The sequence below is a fragment of the Antennarius striatus genome, chromosome 10, assembly GCF_040054535.1.
Source record: "Antennarius striatus isolate MH-2024 chromosome 10, ASM4005453v1, whole genome shotgun sequence".
Classification (NCBI taxonomy): domain Eukaryota; kingdom Metazoa; phylum Chordata; class Actinopteri; order Lophiiformes; family Antennariidae; genus Antennarius; species Antennarius striatus.
The window spans coordinates 11,441,299-11,464,568 of NC_090785.1; the positions used below are offsets into that span (position 1 = coordinate 11,441,299).

The window sequence follows — 23,270 nt, forward strand, 5'->3', positions numbered from 1 at the left end:
CTCCCTAAAAAACAGCTGTCACACGAACTCCTCTCTCTCTCTGTCTCTATCTCTTTCTCTCTCCTGACGTTACGAAGTGACTCCGTTCACAAAACATTATTTGCATTTGTTTTTCATTCATACTTTCAGCACCATGGACAGCAAAGGTCGTCCACAGTTACATATCAGAAGTGACACCACAAAATCAGTTCATGCATATGTGTGAGGTGTAAAAATAATTTCCCCAAGAGGGACAATTAAAGTACTGGTCATTATTATTATTATTATTATTATTATTATTATTATTATTATTATTATTATTATTATTATTATTATTATTATTATTATTATTATTATTATTATTATTATTATTATTGTTATTATGTGGCATACAGTGCCATCGGTGGGTTGATTATACCTACATAAATATGCTTTATATGTTTAATTTTCATTTTATTTAGTACAGCTCAGGTTCTGAGTTTGATGACATTTTCTGGGTGTTTCCTGTAAAGTTAAGAGGTTGGGTAAATGGTTGAAAATGTAATCTAGCATTGTGCATTGTCTAACTTCTACCAGCAGAGGGCGCGTTCGATAAATTGTGTGTGCAGCGTTCAGTGAACGAGAAGGCACACTTGAATGTACGTTCATCGTGCGTGTGGCGAACTAATGAGTGACAGGAATGGATTTGCTCTTTACAGACAAAAATAAAACACTTTAAAAATCAAATGTCTAATGGAGGGCAGCTTCATTCTGCACCACGCTACACATACGGTTAAATAATACACTTTAAAGAAGTACCACTGTATATGGATGCATTTTTAATTAATTTCTAGTTTGAAGTTTGAATCTTCAGGAAGAATTGTCTCACGTTAACTGCGATTTTTAAAGTAATGTCACAAACGAGCAATTGCAGGAGAGAAGTCAAATGGCAACCAAGAACTACTGTTGCACACTTGGGCTTAATAAGTGGACTTCCAGGCATGCATGAGTCTTTTTTATGTTCCTTTACTTCAAAAACACTGTAAAGCATACACATACACAATAGCTACTACATTGAAAGCCGCAGGGTGTTTATATACTGAATATGGCACAGACTCACTATCCACCCCAAAAAATACCAACTCATTCCCCATATTCTGTACATTCACACCACTCATAATTTAGTCGGATGGCTAAAGTTTCTTAAGCACATTATATATCTGCATCACTGCTTACACACCATTTGCTGACAATTTTTCTTACCTGGAAAATAGACATGTGCACATCAAACACATCACTGCAAGCCGCATGCTGTCTATATTCTGAATATGGCACAGCCTCCAGCGCCTTCTGAAAGGACCCCTGAGGCAACCTGCTTTCCCAAAGTGTCTGTGTGAGCTCTGCTAATTGTAACCGTGCATTCATTAACTAAACGTTGACCTTTGACATTGCAGATAAACAGAATATCACACCCCTTTCCAAAAAATAAACACAAATAATAAACATGATGACGAACAACACTGGATGATAGAAGGTATTTGATGTCTCCTAACATGTCGCATATGTCCGACACTACTGTATATTAGTCTCAGAACATGGGATACTTCTTTCACAGCAAATATGTTGATCATTCCAAGAATCTTGATTATATGTATTTTTTGATGAGAATGCTTCAAAGATCCTAAAAACAAAAGTAGAAAATACAAAAGAAAAAAACATATTGTCAGCCTCTTACCTCCTCAGAAGTACCCCTCCTGTCAGGTAGAACTAATGTGTTAGCGTTGCTTCCTGGTACAATAGTAGATCCAATACTCATTCTGGGCCCAACTAACATGTAGCGTTTGTCTCCAGATCTGTACTGGATGCTGTGACACAGTGTCCCATCATAGTTAGTCTCTTGGAGATATTTAGAAGTATAGTCTGTGCTGCTTTTTGAACACTGCATTGCAATCAGCACGATGATAGTGATGACAAAAAGAAGTGAAACTGAGCCCAGAGTTATCATCAGATAAAGAGTCACATTATTCTCCTCCTCATCCTTTGCAGAACTTTTCACATCAGAAGCAGCAAAAGCCTCTTTGGGCTCCACAACTCTGACAATCACAGTAGCTGTTGCTGACAGGGAAACGTTCCCATTGTCTTTCACCAGTATGACCAGTTTGTGCTCAGCCTCGTCTGTCTCTGTGAATGAGCGAAGGGTTCTGATCTGTCCTGTATAGCGGTCCAAACCAAACAGACTGTGGTCAGTCACCTCCTGCAGTGAAAACAGCAACCAGCCGTTATATCCTATATCAGCGTCATAGGCTCTGACTTTAGTCACCAAGTGTCCTGCGTTCACATTGCGGGGAATCTCCTCCACACCTTCAGCAGAACCGTTGGAGCTGACTGGATACAGGATGACTGGAGCGTTGTCGTTCTGATCCAGAATGAACACGTTCACTGTCACGTTGCTGCTCAGGGACGGAGTTCCACTATCTGTGGCCACAACTTGGAACTGGAACGTCTTCAGGGTCTCAAAGTCAAAACTTTTTAATGCAGAAATATGTCCATTATCAGAATTTATATTCAGGAAAGACTTAATGTCATTCTGACTCCCTTCTCTCATGATTTGATATGAAATAGCTGCGTTGTCATCCAGATCATTGTCGGTTGCACTAACAGAAAATATAATCGCTCCAGCAATGTTATTTTCGACCAGATAAAACCTTAATGGATTTTGTTCGAATTGTGGTCTGTTGTCGTTTACATCTGATATCTGAATATTGAGCGTTTTAAAAGTAGATAAAGGAGGTTCACCACAATCAGTGGCTTTTATGGTTATTTCATATTGTGACACCTTCTCTCGATCCAAAGGTGCCTTAGTAACAACTGAATACACATTTTCCTTATAGGATGCCTTCAATTCAAAAGGTACATCATTTGTAATGTGTGAAATTATTTTTCCATTGACACCAGAGTCTTTATCTCTCATGGTGATGAGTGAAATAATAGTTCCAGGCTTCACGTCCTCAGACACTGTGTTTGACAGTGACGTGACTTCTATCTCTGGTGGATTATCATTTGCGTCTATTATCTTGATAATGACTCTACACTCACCTGTCAGTGGAGGCGTTCCTTTATCTGATGCCTCAATATCCAATTCATATATGTCGTTTTCTTCATAATCCACTGCTCCTTTTACTCTAATTTCTCCAGTTAAATTGTCCAATTCAAAAATATCATAGACTTTTTTCTTCAGAGTTTTACCAAGATTATATTCAATTTCTTTATTTGACCCTTCATCTGGATCAGTCGCATTCATTCTAAACACTGAAGTACCGACTGGAACATTTTCTTGGATAGAAATTTGATAAATTTCCTGTCCAAACATTGGTATGTTATCATTACTGTCAAGAACAATAATAGAAACATTTAATGTTCCTGATTTCTGAGGTTTTCCTCCATCGACTGCTGTCACCAGCAGAGTGTGTTTGCTCTTTTGTTCTCTGTCTAAAGGTTTCTTCAGCACTAAGAATGGTATTTTACCAGAATCTCCTTGACGGATATTTATTTCAAAGTGATCGTTCGATGACAAAATGTATGTGCGAATGGAATTTATTCCCGCATCGGGATCGCGGGCGGTGTGTAGTTGAAATCTCTTTCCTGGTAATATGTGCTCAGCTATTTCAAATATCTGTTCTCGTTCAGGAAAAATAGGAGAGTGATCATTTACATCAGTAATTTCTACCATTACGTAGTGTATTTCCAACGGGTTTTCAACAAGGACCTTTAGCTCCATCAGACAAGCGCCGCTGCCTCGGCAGAGCTCCTCTCTGTCGATGTGCCGATGGACGTACAATGCCCCGTTATTCTGATTCACTTCAAAAACAGCGTCCTTGCTTTCAGCTACAACACGTAACCGTCTATCGGTCAGAGAGGCGACATCAAGACCGAGATCCTTCGCAACATTCCCAACAACAGCTCCCACTTCCACCTCCTCTGGAATCGAGTACCTTATCTGAGCCAAAGCCTGTTTTCCGAGCAGCAGCAGGAGAGACAAATGAAAGGAAACCCAGTAGCAGTCCCTCGTCCGCGTCTTTGGATCAGTCCCCATCGTAATCCAGCAACACACAAGCTCCTATACGATAAGCAATTAATTTATCCGAAGCGTTTGTTCATGGAAACCATAAGCCTTCACAACATCGTTGATGTGGTCGATCCCAGTGCTGTTTCTGCTCTTGAACAAAAAGATGAACAAAAGGATCACGGAGGGAGGAACAGACACGCTTTGGGTTTACCAGTGTAATAGCGACACACGGAGGTTATTGTTGAGAAAAATATGGGGCATTCTGGAAAATAAAATATTAATATTTTATACAAAATGTTTCTGCACGCTTCAGGAAAAAAAAGTGAGATCTTTTCAATCTGACTCCGTCGGTCTTTCTTACAGATTGCTAATGAACGTGATGCTGGTAATTTGCTGTTGCGTCGCTTCAGGACGATGTCTCACTTCATCACCATGGGCATCTTATCACTTTACAGCAATTAACTTCAACTCCACTTTGGACATCGTAGTCAGTGCATACATGTATAATTTCAGAGAGACATTACAAGCTCTTCCAACATCTCGCTCAAACGGAATACGCGGGGCCAAACTTTGGAAAAAGGCATTTCCCACTTATAGATTTGAAATCGATTCAATGTTTGGCTGGAAAAAAAATCTCGCCTTTGTAAGACATCGCTACTAGAGCCACAGTTTGTTATAAAAGACATTTCAAACGTATGAGCATTTGAGTGTGTGTGAACGTGAAGCAGCGAAATTCAGAGTGCTGCACAAGCGCACGTTGAGCGTGACCTCATTTTCATTTTGTTTGACTAACTTTCACGCATCAGTCGTTGTGAGCTCTTTCTATGAGACTAAAAAGATGAAAGACTGTTGAAAATCCTTACAATCGTGCAACACACTCCAAAAAGTAAATTATTTTTATCGTTTAAAAACGACATACCCTAAACAAAAAGAAGAAGAAAAAAAAGATTTTAAAAAAATACTAATACGAAATAAAATAACTGTTTGTACTTATATTGTATAAAACATTTTTTCATCTTACCTCTCCAGATGCTCCCCTCCTGTCAGGTAGAACTAATGTATTAGCGTTGCTTCCTGGTACAATAGTAGATCCAATACTCATTCTGGGTCCAACTAACATGTAGCGTTTGTCTCCAGATCTGTACTGGATGCTGTGACACAGTGTCCCATCATAATTAGTCTCTTGGAGATATTTAGAAGTGTAGTCTGTGCTGCTTTTTGAACACTGCATTGCAATCAGCACGATGATACTGATGACAAAAAGAAGTGAAACTGAGCCCAGAGTTATCATCAGATAAAGAGTCACATTATTCTCCTCCTCATCCTTTGCAGAACTTTTCACATCAGAAGCAGCAAAAGCCTCTTTGGGCTCCACAACTCTGACAATCACAGTAGCTGTTGCTGACAGGGAAACGTTCCCATTGTCTTTCACCAGTATGAGCAGTTTGTGCTCAGCCTCGTCTGTCTCTGTGAATGAGCGAAGGGTTCTGATCTGTCCTGTATAGCGGTCCAAACCAAACAGACTGTGGTCAGTCACCTCCTGCAGTGAAAACAGCAACCAGCCGTTATATCCTATATCAGCGTCATAGGCTCTGACTTTAGTCACCAAGTGTCCTGCGTTCACATTGCGGGGAATCTCCTCCACACCTTCAGCAGAACCGTTGGAGCTGACTGGATACAGGATGACTGGAGCGTTGTCGTTCTGATCCAGAATGAACACGTTCACTGTCACGTTGCTGCTCAGGGACGGAGTTCCACCATCTGTGGCCACAACTTGGAACTGGAACGTCTTCAGGGTCTCAAAGTCAAAACTTTTCATGGCGGATATTTGTCCGTTGTCAGAATGGATATTTAGAAACGACTTCATCTCATTATGGCCACCTCCTCCTCTAACGATCCGATAGGACACAACTGCATTATCGTTTAAGTCCTTATCAAACGCAGTCACAGAAAATATTGATTCGCCGGGAGGATTGTTTTCTGACATATAGAGGTTTAGTCGACTGTGTGTGAATTCTGGACTGTTATCATTAACATCTGACACCTGAATGCTCAGTTTTTTTGATGTGGATAATGGCGGCTCACCGTGATCTCTCGCTGTTATTGAAATGTCATAATGGGACAAACTTTCCCTATCCAAAGGTTCTTTCGTTACTAATGAATACATATTTTCCTTAAACGACGGTTTTAATTCAAAAGGTTTGTTCTCATTCAAGCTGCACAGAATTTTCCCATTCAGGCCGGAGTCCTTATCTGTTACACTAATAAGTGCGATAACAGTCCCGCGTTTTGAATCCTCTGGGACGGTGCTGGTAATTGACGTCACATCTATTTCTGGTTCATTGTCATTGACGTCTTGTATTTTTATAATAACTCTACAATCCGTTGTCATCGGAGGCTGACCCCTGTCAGTGGCTTGAACGTCTAACTTAAACACATCAGCTGCCTCATAGTCGACGTTTCCTTTAACTCGAATTTCTCCCGTTTGTTTATTAAGATCAAATAATTCCAACACCTTCGAATTTAAATCACCCCCGAACACATATTCGACATCCCCGTTGATTCCCTCGTCTAGATCCGTTGCTTGGACTTTTATTACAACAGTGTCCAAAGCAGCATTTTCCTGTAGTGGCACCGAATATACCTCTTTCAAAAAAATCGGTCTATTATCATTAATATCCAGAACCTTTATAGTAATATTAAGATTTGATGATTTTAGCGGTGTCCCTCCATCCATGGCAGTTAAAATCAAGCTATGGTTTGTTTTCTGCTCTCTATCCAGATGTCTTTGCAACACTAAAAAAGGGATTTTATCCTCACCCCTATCACGAATTTCAAGACGAAAATTCTCATTTTGACTCAGCTTATATCGCTGGACGGAATTCAGCCCAACATCGGGATCACGGGCTCCTGGTAATTGAAATCGAGCTCCCGGTGAAGTAGATTCTGCTATTTCTATCAGCTTCTCCGTCTCCACAAAGGTCGGTGCATGGTCGTTCGCATCCGTTATCTCCACTGTGACATAATGGATCTCAAGTGGATTCTCAACAACAATTTTCAGATCTAATACACAAGCAGCATATCTGTCACACAGCGTTTCTCTGTCGATGTTCTGATGGATAAACAAAACCCCATTGTTCGGGTTTACCTCAAACAGCGCGTCCCGAGCTCCGGACACAAGACGAAATTTCCTGCTCATCAATGAACTGACATCAAGACCTAAGTCCTTGGCAACATCACCAATTACAGTTCCAACTTTAACTTCCTCCTGAGTGGAGTATTTAATTTGAGCTAAAACCGGCTCACCGACAAAAAGCAGCAGGGAGAAAAACAGATGACGCGACAACGACATCATTGCGCCTCTTTTGTCCTTTGTCCTTCTCGGTGTGATCATTTGAAATAGAATCCACGCATATCTTCAATTTAAAAAATCACAAGCTGACATGAAATTGAAATTGGCGTAACCAAGTTCGTGCAGAAAAGATCTAATCCATGACACGGAACGATGTCATTCTTTGTGGGCGAACTGAAAACGGATTTGAATGAGGCAGCGCCTAATGTTGACTGAAGCATTAGGTGTTCTCCTGTGTAACACTGGCACCCAGTGGAACATTAGATGAGACTGTTTGATTTTAAAATGTTAAGTGTATGAAACACGAATCACCTGCATCACACTGCAAATTTAGACTGCATTGGCTAAATTTGAGTGTACAAACCTCTACCAACACAATCAGGGTTACATGCTGCTGATAAGACCCCAGCTACACAAATCATTAGGCTCGATTAGTTTAATAAAAATCCTGCAAACTTTCACCGTTCTTTAGAAAAAATTGCATGGCTGCCATCATCTCTGGTTCAACACAAGAAGTTTGAGAGGAATGTTCAGCACATCGGACAGAGCAAAGAAACAAATTTTGGTTTTAAAGCACCTGTGTGCGACTCAAAGTACATTTTCAAGACTCCATAAAATAAAACAAAAAAATAGATATTCTACCTGAGTATGAATATGAACGAGGTTCGCATATGAATGTCAGCGACTGGCTTAAGAAATATCGGAGGAGTTTAAACAAATCACCACCTTACTTCACTCCATAGATAAGCCCAAATTCAATATGTTATTAAAAAAAAGCATTCGATCTATAAAGGAATACCAAACAGCATGCTTACCTCCTCTTCAGTACCCCTCCTGTCAGGGAGCACCAGAGTGTTAGCGTTGCTTCCTGGTACAATAGTAGATCCAATACTCATTCTGGGTCCAACTAACATGTAGCGTTTGTCTCCAGATCTGTACTGGATGCTGTGACACAGTGTCCCATCATAATTAGTCTCTTGGAGATATTTAGAAGTATAGTCTGTGGTGCTTTTTGAACACTGCATTGCAATCAGCACGATGATACTGATGACAAAAAGAAGTGAAACTGAGCCCAGAGTTATCATCAGATAAAGAGTCACATTATTCTCCTCCTCATCCTTTGCAGAACTTTTCACATCAGAAGCAGCAAAAGCCTCTTTGGGCTCCACAACTCTGACAATCACAGTAGCTGTTGCTGACAGGGAAACGTTCCCATTGTCTTTCACCAGTATGAGCAGTTTGTGCTCAGCCTCGTCTGTCTCTGTGAATGAGCGAAGGGTTCTGATCTGTCCTGTATAGCGGTCCAAACCAAACAGACTGTGGTCAGTCACCTCCTGCAGTGAAAACAGCAACCAGCCGTTATATCCTATATCAGCGTCATAGGCTCTGACTTTAGTCACCAAGTGTCCTGCGTTCACATTGCGGGGAATCTCCTCCACACCTTCAGCAGAACCGTTGGAGCTGACTGGATACAGGATGACTGGAGCGTTGTCGTTCTGATCCAGAATGAACACGTTCACTGTCACGTTGCTGCTCAGGGACGGAGTTCCACCATCTGTGGCCACAACTTGGAACTGGAACGTCTTCAGGGTCTCAAAGTCAAAACTTTTTAACGCAGAAATGTGTCCATTATCAGAATTTATATTTAGGTAAGAGTTAACGTCATTCTGACTCCCTTCTCTCATGATTTGATATGAAATAGCTGCGTTGTCATCCAGATCATTGTCCGTTGCACTAACAGAGAATATTGAAGCTCCAGCAATGTTATTTTCGACCAGATAAAACTTTAATGGATTTTTTTCGAATTGTGGTCTATTGTCGTTTACATCTGATATCTGAATATTGAGCGTTTTAAAAGTAGATAAAGGAGGTTCACCACAATCAGTGGCTTTTATGTTTATTTCATATTGTGACACCTTCTCTCGATCCAAAGGTTCCTTAATAACAACTGAATACATGTTCTCCTTGTAAGAAGGTTTTAATTCAAAAGGTACTTCTGAGTCCAGGTTTGAGATTATTTTTCCATTGACACCAGAGTCTCTGTCTGTTACCCTAATAAGCGAAATAATAGTTCCAGGCTTCACGTCCTCAGACACTGTGTTTGACAGTGACGTGACTTCTATCTCTGGTGGATTATCATTGGCGTCTATTATCTTGATAATGACTCTACACTCACCTGTCAGTGGAGGCGTTCCTTTATCTGATGCCTCGATATCCAGTTTATAAATGTCACTTTCTTCATAATCCACTCCTCCTCTTATTTTAATTTCTCCAGTTAAATTGTCCAATTCAAAAATATCATAGACTTTTTTCTTCAGAGTCTTACCAAGACTATATGCAATGTCTCCGTTTGTCCCTTCATCTGGATCAGTCGCATTCATTCTAAACACTGAAGTACCGACTGGTACATTTTCATGTATTGATATTTGATAAATTTCCTGTCCAAACATTGGTATGTTATCATTAATATCAAGAACAATAATAGAAACGTTTAATGTTCCTGATTTCTGAGGTTTTCCTCCATCGACTGCTGTCACCAGCAGAGTGTGTTTGCTCTTTTGTTCTCTGTCCAACGATTTCTTCATCACTAAGAATGGTATTTTGTCCTCATCACTTTGACGGATATTGATTTCAAAATGATCGTTCGATGACAAAATGTATGTGCGAATGGAATTTATTCCCGCATCTGGATCGCGGGCGGTGTGTAGTTGAAATCTCTTTCCTGGTAATATTTGTTCACCTATTTCAAATGTCTGCTCTCTGTCTGGGAAAGCAGGAGAATGATCGTTTATGTCAGTAATTTCCACTGCTACATAATGTATTTCTAAAGGGTTTTCCACTATGACTTTAAGCTCCATTATGCAGACACCACTACCGAGACAGAGCTGCTCTCTGTCGATTTTCTTACGGACGTAGAGAAACCCATTGTCCGGATTTACCTCAAAAAACGTCTCCTTGGATTCAGAAACAACACGGAATCTTCGGTCAATCAAAGAGGTGACGTCAAGGCCAAGATCCTTTGCAGTATTTCCAACAAGAGTTCCTTCTTTTACCTCTTCTGGAAGAATGTATCTTATTTCTGCAAAACTCCGCTGTCCGACAGACAGCAGGAGCGCCAACCGAATGACGAAACAAGAGAATATCGCTCGTCGACTTTGACTTTCGATCCACATGGTTTTCCAACACAACTATAAAAATCGTTTCTGTTGAGAAATATCTAAAAATAAGCTGTTGCGTTTCGCAAATGTACAAATTAGGCAGCACGATTCCATCGGGTGGATTCAAACCCTCCTGTACGTGTTCATCAAGAGGCAAACAAAAGCTGAGTGAGAGGAGGGACAAACATTCAGTGGTTTCCTAATGTTATACTGTCACCCAGAGGATTATACCAAGGTAAAAAAAAAAAAAAAAAAAAAAAGAGCTCTCAATTTATTAACCGCAGCCCTTAGCATCATTGCGAAAAAGATTGCTGAGCCATTATTGGCAGTTTATATAATTTTACTTTGATTATATGCTGCCATTTGTAGGAGTTCGTGGTCGAAATTATTTGCATTTCAGCACCATGGATAGAGATCCTGACCACAGCTCAAACGAACAACACGAAAACAATTCATCCTCTGCCCTCCTCATTCAGTTAGAAAGGAGAGACCAATGACTGTTACAGAACATGCCGCCATAGTAAAACATTCCATTTTCTTGTTTAATGTGCTCTCATCTTCAAGATAAATGAAGCCAACAGATTGCCGTACTGTGTCCACAATAAAATTATTATTATTATTATTATTATTATTATTATTATTATTATTATTATTATTATTATTATTATTATTATTATTATTATTATTATTATTATTATTATTAATAACAATAATAATAATAATAATAATAATACATACATACATACATACATACATACATACATACATACATACATACATACATACATACATACATACATACATACATACATACATACATACATACATACATACAAACATAAAAAACGGGCGACTGCATTTTTCTCTGAAATGTAGTACTAAAAATGACATAGATATTCTGTGTGCCTTACATACAACTAAATAAACACTGATCCGACATAGCTGTTGGAGAAACTTTCAAATAAATCAGACTTAAGTATAAAAATCCAAGACAATTTTTCGAAAAAAGATCATTGAATTTATAATTTCAATAATGTTCTGTGTACTCGTAAATTGAAATGAATGATTCAAAGACAGCATATGTTACCAGCCACGATAAAATGAAAGTAAGCAGATGATTTTTTTTTTTTTCATATTGTTTTCATGTCTTACCTCTCCAGATGCTCCCCTCCTGTCAGGTAGAACTAATGTGTTAGCGTTGCTTCCTGGTACAATAGTAGATCCAATACTCATTCTGGGTCCAACTAACATGTAGCGTTTGTCTCCAGATCTGTACTGGATGCTGTGACACAGTGTCCCATCATAATTAGTCTCTTGGAGATATTTAGAAGTATAGTCTGTGCTGCTTTTTGAACACTGCATTGCAATCAGCACGATGATACTGATGACAAAAAGAAGTGAAACTGAGCCCAGAGTTATCATCAGATAAAGAGTCACATTATTCTCCTCCTCATCCTTTGCAGAACTTTTCACATCAGAAGCAGCAAAAGCCTCTTTGGGCTCCACAACTCTGACAATCACAGTAGCTGTTGCTGACAGGGAAACGTTCCCATTGTCTTTCACCAGTATGAGCAGTTTGTGCTCAGCCTCGTCTGTCTCTGTGAATGAGCGAAGGGTTCTGATCTGTCCTGTATAGCGGTCCAAACCAAACAGACTGTGGTCAGTCACCTCCTGCAGTGAAAACAGCAACCAGCCGTTATATCCTATATCAGCGTCATAGGCTCTGACTTTAGTCACCAAGTGTCCTGCGTTCACATTGCGGGGAATCTCCTCCACACCTTCAGCAGAACCGTTGGAGCTGACTGGATACAGGATGACTGGAGCGTTGTCGTTCTGATCCAGAATGAACACGTTCACTGTCACGTTGCTGCTCAGGGACGGAGTTCCACCATCTGTGGCCACAACTTGGAACTGGAACGTCTTCAGGGTCTCAAAGTCAAAACTTTTTAACGCAGATACTTGTCCATTTTTTGAATTCATACTTAAAAACACTGTAGTTTTTCCGTTGCTGCTTTCATCTCTAACTAGAGCATATGTTATATCTGCATTTTCACTTGAGTCTTTATCCGAAGCAGTGACTGAAATGATATTTTTTCCGGGGACATTGTTTTCAGGTAGATAAAGTTCAGCTGGATTTTGTTGAAATTCTGGGGCATTGTCATTCACGTCTGATACATCGATGCTCAGAGATTTGAACGCATACAACGGAGGTTCTCCGCAGTCTTTAGCTGTTATTGTTATATGATAATGCGAAACTGATTCTCGGTCCAAATGCTTTGTCAAAATAAGCGAGTACATGTTGTCTTGAAATGATGGTTTTAACTCAAATGGCACATTATCGTTTAGACTACATGTGACTTTTCCGTTTAACCCAGCGTCCAGGTCTGTAATACTAATAAGAGAAACCACAGTTCCAGTTTTTGAGTCTTCAGCTATCGTGTTCGACAGGGAAGTTACATCTATTTGAGGTTCGTTGTCATTTTCGTCCAGAACTTTGATGATCACCCTGCAGTCGGTACTCATTGGAGGCTGCCCTTTGTCAGTGGCATGGACGTCTAATTTAAAAATACCATGTCTTTCGAAGTCAATTTTACCCTTTACTCTAATTTCCCCAGTGTTTTCATCCAAACTAAACATGTCATAAATATTCCGGTCAAGTTGACTTCCGAAAAAATATTCAATAACGCCATTTACACCTTCATCCGCATCAGTTGCGTTTACTTTAATTACAATCGTGTCCTCGTCTACATTTTCACGTATTGTTGCTGAATAAACTTCTTGGCTAAATGTTGGATGATTATCGTTGGAATCCAGAACAACAATGGTGACATTAAGAGACCCTGACCTCGGTGGGTTTCCACCGTCGACTGCCGTCAGAATCAGGTTATGCTCCTTGTATTTTTCTCTATCCAGAGACTTCTGCAGAACTAAGAACGGTATTTTGTCATCTCCTCTGTCTCGAAGTTGTATTCTAAAATAATCATTTTGGTTTAATTTGTAAACACGTACAGCATTGACAACAACATCCGGATCGTGTGCAGTTGGTAATTGGAAATGTTTCCCGGGAACCACGGATTCAGAAATATCTATCGTTTTTTCTTGCTCTTTAAAGATCGGAGAATTATCGTTAACATCTGTAATTTCAACTGCCACATAATGTATTTCCATGGGATTTTCAGCTACCATTTTAAGATTAATTAAACACGGAGACGCGTTTTCACAGAGCTCTTCTCGGTCAATGTTCCTGCGCACACACAGGACACCATTGTTCCGATTCACCTCAAATTGAGCGTCTTTCGTCCCAGAGACAATACGAAACCGTCGCTCCTCCAGTGAATTGATGTCTAATCCTAAATCCTTGGCGACGTTTCCAACAACGGTCCCCACTTTAACTTCTTCTGGAACTGAATATTTTACCTGAGATGAAACCCGATCCACAAAGCTGAGCATCACAGAAATACGGATGAACATCCACCAGAACGGGTTGCTTCTCCTTTGTCGTCCTTTTCCCATCGTCTCAATTTTATGATCTCATCCACTCACAAGTCCGTCTATGAAATATGATATTGGCTAAACTACGAAATATGGAGTTGGCATATAATCCATGTTTTCAGTCTATTTCTATGACAATAAAATAGAAACACTCGTGTCCGCTGAAAACGCCGTCTTTCTTCTGTCGACCTGAACAAATAATGAGGTAAGGGCCGGGCCAACTCACACCATTCAAGCCGGTCTGACACTGACACCTCGTGGACCGAAACCAGTTTGAAAGAATCTCCGTAATACATAAGTATGATTTTTATTGACTACATTTAATACAGATAATATGTACAATAACAGCTTTTCGATGCCGAGTTTGGATAAGTACTACTTTCTCTTAATTTCTCGATTACACGACAATTATCACAACGTGTATTACTTGCTTGAAAAGTTGAAAGTAAGAAACGAATTAGGATGGAAGTTATTAGTCGGATTAATTTTTAGCGAATGGAATCATATATTGAAGAAAACAGAACCACTGAAAGAAGCACATAGCAGACAAGATAAATCGGAATTTTTAAAGAATGAGTATTGGGTCTACTATTGGTGTAAAACAGTGGTGTAACAACTGGGCACATTGTCAACTACAGATTTTATCTATGACATCCAAAAATTATGTCAATGTGACATACACAAAAATGTAGTCACATTTTTTGTAATATTAGATACTTTTCTTTTATTTTGAATAGCCTTCATGTGCATTGAGAATGAACAGGGATCTACAGTATATTCTAGGAATACACCTATTCCACATTCCGCCACCAGGTGGCCGCTCCCTTTCCAGAGACAGGTTAGCTCGGTGCCCACGTGACGTTCTTCTTCAGATGACCAAGGAAGAGAGAACAACGAACACCGAAACTGACTCTGTCCCGTGTTTTTATCTGTTAATTCAGGTAAGTATAACGTTGGCACATGAAAAACGTTTATTATGAGCACTTTGTATTATAAAACAAAACTTGACTCGGTTTTATGCCAGAAATGACATTACTTTCTAGTAGTTTAATGTGTGTAGCGGAATCTAGGGTTTTATGCTAACTTTCATGGCAGCAGCCATTCCGGCCGTCCACTACGTGACATGTGGGTGGTTTTCACTGATGTTATTTTTGTTGCTCCTTTAGTCTTGCAAGCCCCTGTTTTTGTGTTTTGGATATGTGATTTATTGTTTACATTGAAAGAGTACATTTCCGTATTTTGTATATTGTTAATTCTCTCCAGTTTTGCCTTGAAGTGCATCCAGTTGTCTTTATACACTATATTATACCGATACAGTGTTAGCCTGTTAGCAGAACAGAAGGGATATTGTGTTTTGTTCATGATTATTTCTTGATTTATCTAGTTACATGATGATAGAAATGATTACATGATTCTATAAATACTTTAATATTGATGTGAAGTTAAAAACAATACAGTCATTAGGGATGTGACGGTACGAAAACAGAATGGACTAATTCTATGCAGTAAGCAACATGATTGTTAAAAATCAAACATTATTACAGTATATGGATGCTGAGAAATGAAAACATATGGGAACATGGACATGTATGCAAAGAAGAATGTATTGAATTGATGAGGAAACTATGGAGAAAATATGTGTCATTGATATTTTGTGAACATGATTTATGATTGAAATGATTGAACCTCTTTAAAACAAAGAAAGAACAGTAAAGTGATTTAAGATAGATGATTGTTAATAAATTGAAATGACCAAGAGAGAACAACGAACAACGAAACTGACTCTGTCTCGTGTTTTTCCCTGTTTACTCAGGTCTACCTAGCAGAGCAGTTTAAAATATAATCTGTTTTACTAGCCACACCCCTGGGGCGTGTAACATCAACAAGGTTTAAATGTCATGCTATATGTTCAGATATTAAATTTAACACAATATAGCTAAGCGTAAGTTAAGTGCAATGGACAGTGCAACTGAACATAGTTATTTAGCTTGTATGTACATTTCTCCCTGACGAGACCTTTGCTATTTTTTTTATAAAAATAAATACTTGAAAAACTTAAATTCCAACAACAGTATGATACCTGAACAGCACTCCAAATCTTAGGGTTTTTGGATCTAAATCACATTTGGTGTCATATAATATGTTGTCACATTAAGAGCTTGAATATTAACAGACAATAAAAAACATTTTTGATCATTAAACAATAAACATAACGTCTAATTGTTGTCTTATCAATGTGATCATTCATTCGTTCATCTTTTTGTCGCTCATCGAAATAACAGGTCGTGGGTTCTACTGTAGCCCATCCACACCAAAGACAGACAGCCAATTAAGGTCGCGCTCACACTCACACCTATGGATAATTTCAGTGAGAACAATTCACCTAAATTGTATGTTTTAGAAGTCGGAGAACTGATACAGATACGGGGAGAAGGTACAATCACATCAGTAAAATAACTTGCAGTCAGCCTACAGCAAATTACGTGCCAGTGTATGTAATATACTATAAATTAAATATTAAATCTAGGCTTACCTCCTCTCCAGTACCCCTCCTGTCAGGGAGCACCAGAGTGTTAGCGTTGCTTCCTGGTACAATAGTAGATCCAATACTCATTCTGGGTCCAACTAACATGTAGCGTTTGTCTCCAGATCTGTACTGGATGCTGTGACACAGTGTCCCATCATAATTAGTCTCTTGGAGATATTTAGAAGTATAGTCTGTGCTGCTTTTTGAACACTGCATTGCAATCAGCACGATGATACTGATGACAAAAAGAAGTGAAACTGAGCCCAGAGTTATCATCAGATAAAGAGTCACATTATTCTCCTCCTCGTCCTTTGCAGAACTTTTCACATCAGAAGCAGCAAAAGCCTCTTTGGGCTCCACAACTCTGACAATCACAGTAGCTGTTGCTGACAGGGAAACGTTCCCATTGTCTTTCACCAGTATGACCAGTTTGTGCTCAGCCTCGTCTGTCTCTGTGAATGAGCGAAGGGTTCTGATCTGTCCTGTATAGCGGTCCAAACCAAACAGACTGTGGTCAGTCACCTCCTGCAGTGAAAACAGCAACCAGCCGTTATATCCTATATCAGCGTCATAGGCTCTGACTTTAGTCACCAAGTGTCCTGCGTTCACATTGCGGGGAATCTCCTCCACACCTTCAGCAGAACCGTTGGAGCTGACTGGATACAGGATGACTGGAGCGTTGTCGTTCTGATCCAGAATGAACACGTTCACTGTCACGTTGCTGCTCAGGGACGGAGTTCCACCATCTGTGGCCACAACTTGGAACTGGAACGTCTTCAGGGTCTCAAAATCAAAACTTTTTAACGCAGAAATTATTCCGGTTTCTGAGTTGATATTAAGGAATGATGTCATATCGCCCGGTGTCCCTTCACCTCTAATAATGCGGTACGTTATTGCTGCGTTTTCATCAAGATCACTGTCAGCAGCACTTACAGAAATTATTGATTCACCTTGGATATTGTTTTCTACCAAATAAACTTTTAATGGATATTGACTGAAAACTGGTCTGTTGTCATTCACATCCGAAACCTTAACACTCAAGCTTTTTACAGTCGACAGTGGCGGCTCACCACAGTCAGTGGCTGTAATTGTGATATCATAATGAGACACACTTTCTCTGTCTAAGCGTCCCTTTGTGACAAGAGAGAACATGCTTTCTTCTATTGATGGTATCAAACCAAACGGAACATCATTCATGATTTTGCATATAACTTTTCCATTGAGGCCTGAATCTCTGTCCGTTACACTGATAAGGGAGATAACGGTACCAGGCTTTGAATCTTCTGGGACTAAGTTAGACAAGGAAGTTATCTCAATATCTGGTTTATTGTCATTCACATCTTTAATATTTATCACAACTCTACTTTCAGACGTCCATGGTAACTGACCTTTATCTGAAGCCTGCACATTTAGTCTGAATACCTCTGTGTCCTCAAAGTCCACTTTTCCTTTTACTCGAATCTCCCCAGTGACGTTATTTAATTCAAATGTGTCGTACACATTTTTCTTTTGTGTTTTCCCGAAAGTATATTCTATTTCTCCGTTCAAACCTTCATCTAAATCTGTGGCGTTTAATTGCATTACAAGAGTTCCTATCGGGGAATTTTCGTTCAAGGACACAGAATACATATCTTTGCCAAACATGGGGCGATTATCATTTGCATCCAGCACAGTAATAGTTAAATTGAGGCTTCCAGATTTGGCCGGGCTGCCCCCATCGAAAGCTGTAAACACTAAACGATGTTCTGCTTTTTGCTCCCTATCCAAAGGTTTTTTCAGCACTATAAATGGGATTTTACCCTCCTCGCTGTCTTTTATTTCACTGTCAAAATATTCGTTTGAGCTTAATTTATACAATCGAACAGACTGTGTACCGATATCAGGGTCCCTCGCTGCATGGATTTGGAAACGAGTACCTGGAGGAGTATGCTCCGCTATCTCCAGCCGCTGCTCCATTTCAGGGAAAGTCGGTGAATGATCATTAACATCCGTTATTTCAACGCCGACATAATGTATTTCCAGTGGGTTTTCAACCACAATTTTCAGGCTTATTGAACAAACCTTGCTTCCATCACAGAGGTCTTCCCGGTCGATTTCTTTTGCAACAGACAGCACTCCATTGTGATTTAACTGAAATAGATCATTATTGGGCCCCGAAACAATCCGAAATCGTCTGGATGTCAAACTACCGATATCAAGGCCTAAATCCTTGGCCACGTTTCCAATAGGGGACCCCACCTGCACCTCTTCAGGGACAGAATATCTTAGTTGAGCCAAAATATTCCGGCCAAACAACAGCAAAAAAATCCCGGAAAGCCACCAGCCGTTCGCTCGGCGCCTTTGTCCTCGTTCTCCCATTGTGAAGCCGAAAAAGAAATAAATATTTATTTCAGCAAATCCAGTGGCGCCACTATTCAGCAATGCAGTCTGTTTAGATCAATTTGATCAACAGCAAATATGAACGTATAAAATCAAATATTAAGCGCTGCTCGTATTATTTAGTGCGTAAACTAAGACAAATCCGAACCCAGCATTGAGCGTCCATTAGATATAAACCAGGGATGGGCAGGGTCTGTATAAATAGTAACACAGACATAAGTCCACACTGACACCATGTGGCTAGTGGGCTACGTAAAGATAAAGAGAGCAGAAACCTGTCTTCTGCAAGGTAGCACTATATTTGCGTGGCTGCCCGGTACAATAGTGGATCTAATACTCAATCTGGGTCCAACTAACATGTAGCGTTGGTCTCCAGATCTGCTGTGACAGAGTGTCCCATCATAATTAGCCTCTCTTAGACTTTTAGAAGTACAGTCTGTATTTTTAACACTGCGATGCAAGAAGAACGGTGTTGCCATTTATAGGAGTTCAAGGACGAGTTTACAGTATTTGCGTTTCAGCACCATGGATAGGTATTCTGACCAGAGCTGTCTGTCCTGAACGACACGAAAACAATTCATTCCGTTTTACCTCTCCATTCAAGCAGAAGGAAGAGATCAGCATACCAACACTTTCCCAATAACCATATTACAGGATTTATATGCTTACTTTAAAATATCCATATCTTTACCCAAACTCCGATATCTGACAACCTTGGAATAACTGCGGTAGTAAAACATGTCGCACACTCGGGCAAAAAATATAGATTTGCTTGCTTTTTGTGTGCTGTTATCTTCAGGACGAGAAAAACCAACAGATTTCTGTACTGTGTGTAAAAAATATTAAATATTAAAAACGAACCATTGCACATAATGCAATTATTTTGTGTTCATTAGCGCACAAGATTTTCCATTAAAATGTAGAGAAATGTGAGGTCTGTCGACACAACAAAGAAAAGGAACTAAACTTTAGATACAATTAAATACTTACTAATCCAATGGGGATATCAATTACTGTTAAAATGGTTTCAATCACGACAATAAATCAGACCGAAAGATAAAAATATATAATAAAACTTCTAATGTGATCGACTTTAATTCAAAATTTTATTAGTGTTTTATGTAGTCAGAAACTGAAATGACTCATTAAAGAAAGTATATGTCATCAGTCATAACACAGTGACAGTGGAAAGTAGAATTTTTTTTTCCCACATTGTTTTCATGTCTTACCTCTGATGTCTTCCTCCTGTCAGGGAGCACCAGAGTGTTAGCGTTGCTTCCTGGTACAATAGTAGATCCAATACTCATTCTGGGTCCAACTAACATGTAGCGTTTGTCTCCAGATCTGTACTGGATGCTGTGACACAGTGTCCCATCATAATTAGTCTCTTGGAGATATTTAGAAGTGTAGTCTGTGCTGCTTTTTGAACACTGCATTGCAATCAGCACGATGATACTGATGACAAAAAGAAGTGAAACTGAGCCCAGAGTTATCATCAGATAAAGAGTCACATTATTCTCCTCCTCATCCTTTGCAGAACTTTTCACATCAGAAGCAGCAAAAGCCTCTTTGGGCTCCACAACTCTGACAATCACAGTAGCTGTTGCTGACAGGGAAACGTTCCCATTGTCTTTCACCAGTATGACCAGTTTGTGCTCAGCCTCGTCTGTCTCTGTGAATGAGCGAAGGGTTCTGATCTGTCCTGTATAGCGGTCCAAACCAAACAGACTGTGGTCAGTCACCTCCTGCAGTGAAAACAGCAACCAGCCGTTATATCCTATATCAGCGTCATAGGCTCTGACTTTAGTCACCAAGTGTCCTGCGTTCACATTGCGGGGAATCTCCTCCACACCTTCAGCAGAACCGTTGGAGCTGACTGGATACAGGATGACTGGAGCGTTGTCGTTCTGATCCAGAATGAACACGTTCACTGTCACGTTGCTGCTCAGGGACGGAGTTCCACCATCTGTGGCCACAACTTGGAACTGGAACGTCTTCAGGGTCTCAAAGTCAAAACTTTTTAACGCAGAAATGGCACCGTTGACTTCATTTATGTTTAGAAACGAAGTTAAAATGGGACCACGATTTCGGCTAAATGAATATGTCACTGCTGCATTTTCAGGTCCATCAGCATCTGTTGCACTGACCGCAAAAACCGACATTCCAGCATTATTGTTTTCAGTCACGTAAAAAGTGTATGGGCTTTCAGTGAACCGTGGACTATTATCATTAACATCTAACACGTCCACCTGTATCACCTTCGTGGATGAGAGGGCTGGGGTTCCTAAATCCTTAGCTGTAACTTTAATTTCATACGTCTGTGTTATTTCCTTGTCTAAATAACCTTTGGTGACCAAAGAGTAGGACTGTCCGTCAGGAGATGCCTTTAAGTCAAAAGGTAAATGAGCGGGAACACTACACACCACCTGTCCGTTCACACCCGAGTCAAGGTCCGTCACTCCCATCAACGCCACCACTGTACCAGGAGGGGCATCCTCTGGAATGCGACTGGAAAGAGATGTGATGTCAATCTCTGGGGAGTTGTCGTTCACGTCTTCCACTCGAACAACCACGTTGCAGTGCGTGGAAAGAGACGCGGCACCTTTGTCCGCAGCCAATACCTTCATCTCATATATCTGTTTTTCCTCGTAATCCAGGCCTCTCCTCACCGTTAATTTGCCAGTTCTACTATCCAAATCAAAAGCCTGTGATGTAAACCCTCTGATTTTGCCCCTTAATGAATATTCTATGTCGCTGTTTACACCTTCATCTGAGTCAGACGCGTTTACTGTCAGCAGAAACGTCCCTGCAGGTGCGTTTTCCTTTATCGTCGCGGTGTATTTCTGTTTATCACACACAGGTGGATTATCATTGACGTCAGATACATTAATAGTGATGTTAATGGTACCAGATTTGGATGGCTTTCCTCCATCTGTAGCTGTTAACAATAAATAGTGTTGAGCGGTGTGTTCTCTGTCTAAAGGCCGCTGCAAAATTAGGAATGGAACTTTTCCATCATCCCCAAAATCCTCAGTTTCCAGGCGAAAATAATGATTTTGGTTTAGTTTATAAGATTGCAATGAATTTAATGCTACGTCTAAATCATGCGCTCCTTCTATTTGAAATCTAGACCCGGCTATGGCGGACTCCAGCACATCTAATGTGCAGTTTTCTTCAGGAAATTTCGGCGGATTGTCGTTTACATCAAGTATCTCAACTATAACTTGATGCATCTCCAAAGGATTTTCAACAACTGCCTTTAGATTTACGATGCATGGAATTGTTTTTGCGCACAGCTGCTCTCTATCTACTCTCAGATTCACGGACAAAACTCCATCTCTTTGGTTTACCTTAAACAGATCGTGCTTTGTTCCTGACACGACACGGAGATTCCTGTCCGCCATTCTTCCAAGATCTAATCCAAGGTCTTTTGCGACATGTCCAACTACTGACCCCGGTTTTAATTCCTCCTGGATGGAATATCGTATTTGAGCAGATACTCCTTCAAAATGACACAGGAAGAGCACAAATAGACAATAAAAAATCCACACAGTCAGCCATTGTCCCATGGTGTCCGTTATCGCCATTGTTTACGAGAATCCTCCAAAAATCCGTAGATAAAATTATTCTGTAAGTGTCACTGTTCTTGAACGGATGTTAAACGCTAAAGAAATTCGGGAGCCGCTTTTTTTTTCAGACGCAAAATGAAGGCTTTTCAGTCCGTCCATTCAGGCTTTCTCTTTGGGTTGTGACTGAACACACATGCAAAAAAAAAGACCCCCTATACACACGAGAGAGGTGGTGATATACAGTCTAACAGCACCACCCGTTGTTTAGGACGGTGCTGTGTCCTGAAGACGCTTTATTCCAGATTAGATGTGATCTGGCCATAACACAACTGATTTATGCGTTTAATGCTAGAGGTTATGAATTAAGTAAATAATAACAAAATATTGTTTCCAAAATGTTCCAAATGATCTATTTCATGTGAAACTGAAATTTTTTCGTTTTATTTTAAAATATGTCACCCACAGTAAATAAAAATAAAACATCCCATTGTTTATTACATTTTTATTTCATCTATATTTTATAATATTTATTTTATTTTAGACATTAAACAACAACAACAACAACAACATCAACAACAACAACAACAACAACAACATCAACAACAACAACAACTACACTCCTGTAAAGATCTTGAATGATGTGGGCAAGTGGAGATTAATAGAAAAACAAAAGAAAAATCCAAATTAATTCATATTTACGCGAATATTTATAAGTAATTCACTCGACAAATTCAAAATAACATTCCCGTCATTATTTTATATATTTAGA

General features: G+C 39.8%; 5 protein-coding genes across 5 annotated transcripts; all 5 read right to left on the reverse strand.

The window, feature by feature from the left end:
* Positions 1 to 1,681: 1,681 nt before the first annotated feature.
* Positions 1,682 to 4,051, reverse strand: LOC137603213 (protocadherin alpha-3-like). Its single transcript, XM_068326453.1, has one exon. The coding sequence runs from the start codon at positions 4,049 to 4,051 to the stop codon at positions 1,682 to 1,684; it is 2,370 nt and encodes a 789-aa protein (XP_068182554.1).
* Positions 4,052 to 4,090: 39 nt separating this feature from the next.
* Positions 4,091 to 7,376, reverse strand: LOC137603214 (protocadherin alpha-3-like). The gene is made up of 2 exons (XM_068326454.1): positions 5,046 to 7,376; positions 4,091 to 4,174 (listed from the first exon to the last, which is right to left on the reverse strand). The coding sequence occupies exons 1-2, from the start codon at positions 7,374 to 7,376 to the stop codon at positions 4,091 to 4,093; spliced, it is 2,415 nt and encodes an 804-aa protein (XP_068182555.1).
* A 785-nt stretch (positions 7,377 to 8,161) lies between these two features.
* On the reverse strand, positions 8,162 to 11,044 carry LOC137603215 (protocadherin alpha-8-like). The gene has a single exon (XM_068326455.1). The coding sequence runs from the start codon at positions 10,547 to 10,549 to the stop codon at positions 8,162 to 8,164; it is 2,388 nt and encodes a 795-aa protein (XP_068182556.1). The 5' UTR covers positions 10,550 to 11,044.
* LOC137603216 (protocadherin alpha-8-like) lies at positions 10,681 to 14,047 on the reverse strand. The gene is made up of 2 exons (XM_068326456.1): positions 11,687 to 14,047; positions 10,681 to 10,698 (listed from the first exon to the last, which is right to left on the reverse strand). Exons 1-2 carry the CDS (start codon positions 14,045 to 14,047, stop codon positions 10,681 to 10,683), a joined length of 2,379 nt encoding a protein of 792 aa, XP_068182557.1.
* A 2,376-nt stretch (positions 14,048 to 16,423) lies between these two features.
* LOC137603217 (uncharacterized) lies at positions 16,424 to 22,519 on the reverse strand. Its single transcript, XM_068326457.1, has 3 exons — positions 20,162 to 22,519; positions 16,560 to 18,980; positions 16,424 to 16,438 (listed from the first exon to the last, which is right to left on the reverse strand). The coding sequence occupies exons 1-3, from the start codon at positions 22,517 to 22,519 to the stop codon at positions 16,424 to 16,426; spliced, it is 4,794 nt and encodes a 1,597-aa protein (XP_068182558.1).
* Positions 22,520 to 23,270: the final 751 nt, after the last annotated feature.